Below are 1,173 nucleotides of genomic sequence, written 5' to 3'. Positions count from 1 at the left end.
CTCGGTTAGTATACTGTCTGTACCAGTAAAGCAAAATATTATTGCCACTTGTATCATATGAGCATCTCAGTGTCACAGACTCTCTGTTTTTCCTGATTATACTCATCCTCTTCATTTGGTCCAATGGTGTCAGAAAACACACCTGGAAGTAATATAAGACACGTCACAATCGCAGTCCTTTCAGTGAAACTAAAAAGGAGACGTTAAGAATCACACATGCATGTAATTGATGTAAAATGTTCTCTCTAATCACTGAATTCACTGCTTAACATGTTGAATACTGTTTAAGAACTGCTAAAAGTGTGCTTTACCTGATATGATTATGAGGATCAATAAATATCTTTCCATTTAGATTTTTCAGATCTGAACTGTTTTAAAAAGTGTCTGATCCTTCTATGTTGCTTTGAATTATAAATTATAGCCTACCATAATTGTTTATAATGAATGCACCAGGGAACTTATGTGCTTTATATTAATAATGTGGGTGTGGATTGTGATATCAAGACCTGCCCCCTTTTCTGCCAACATAGAGCAAGCTTTGTTTTTGTAAGAGCTGAGTGTGTTTCAGTCACTGTGGGCTGCAGAGCACAGTAGTACACAGCAGAGTCAGACACACGCAGATTCTTGATCATCAGTGGAACTGAATCTGATGATACTTCAGAGTGAAATCTCTCCTGGAACTCAGTGGCCTGATGTCCTCCGTATTTGCTTTTCCTCAGCATGTATTTAGGAATGTCATTTGCTCTCTGGATGTACCAGAAGAGTTCTGGTGCTGTTGTAGTTGCAGTATATTTGCATTGTAATGTGACTGATCCTCCTTCAGCTTCAGTTACATGTTTATCTGGCTGATCAACTGTATCCTCTGGTCTACATTCTGCAAATACATTATAATCATGTTACAAATGGTACTATAAATAAATATGCACAAATTAAAATAAATAATTATTAAATAAATAAATAAACGTAAAGAAATTTACTTTACATACCAGCAATAACCAGTGCAAAAACCAACATTTCCAACCATAGTTTCATTGTTTGAGAGAATGGTATATCCAAGCAGTATGATTCAGTCCTGAAAGCGTGATCTGTTATTCAAAGCCTTGGTGTTGTTAGTGATAATGAGGAGGAGCTCGGTGCACTGTCAGATGAACAGAGTTAACAATGTAAATATAA

General features: G+C 36.2%; 1 gene segment (V, D, J or C); it reads right to left on the bottom strand.

The window, feature by feature from the left end:
- Positions 1–53: 53 nt before the first annotated feature.
- Positions 54–1,039, bottom strand: LOC107580736 (T-cell receptor alpha chain V region PHDS58-like). The segment is given in 3 exon segments: positions 54–142; positions 527–874; positions 987–1,039. Coding segments are annotated over 3 exon segments (483 nt in total).
- Positions 1,040–1,173: the final 134 nt, after the last annotated feature.

Source organism: Sinocyclocheilus grahami, unplaced genomic scaffold, assembly GCF_001515645.1.
Source record: "Sinocyclocheilus grahami isolate Dianchi unplaced genomic scaffold, SAMN03320097.WGS_v1.1 scaffold42377.1, whole genome shotgun sequence".
NCBI lineage: Eukaryota > Metazoa > Chordata > Actinopteri > Cypriniformes > Cyprinidae > Sinocyclocheilus > Sinocyclocheilus grahami.
Note: the sequence above shows the minus strand (reverse complement) of the source record. Positions and strands in the feature narration are given on the sequence as shown.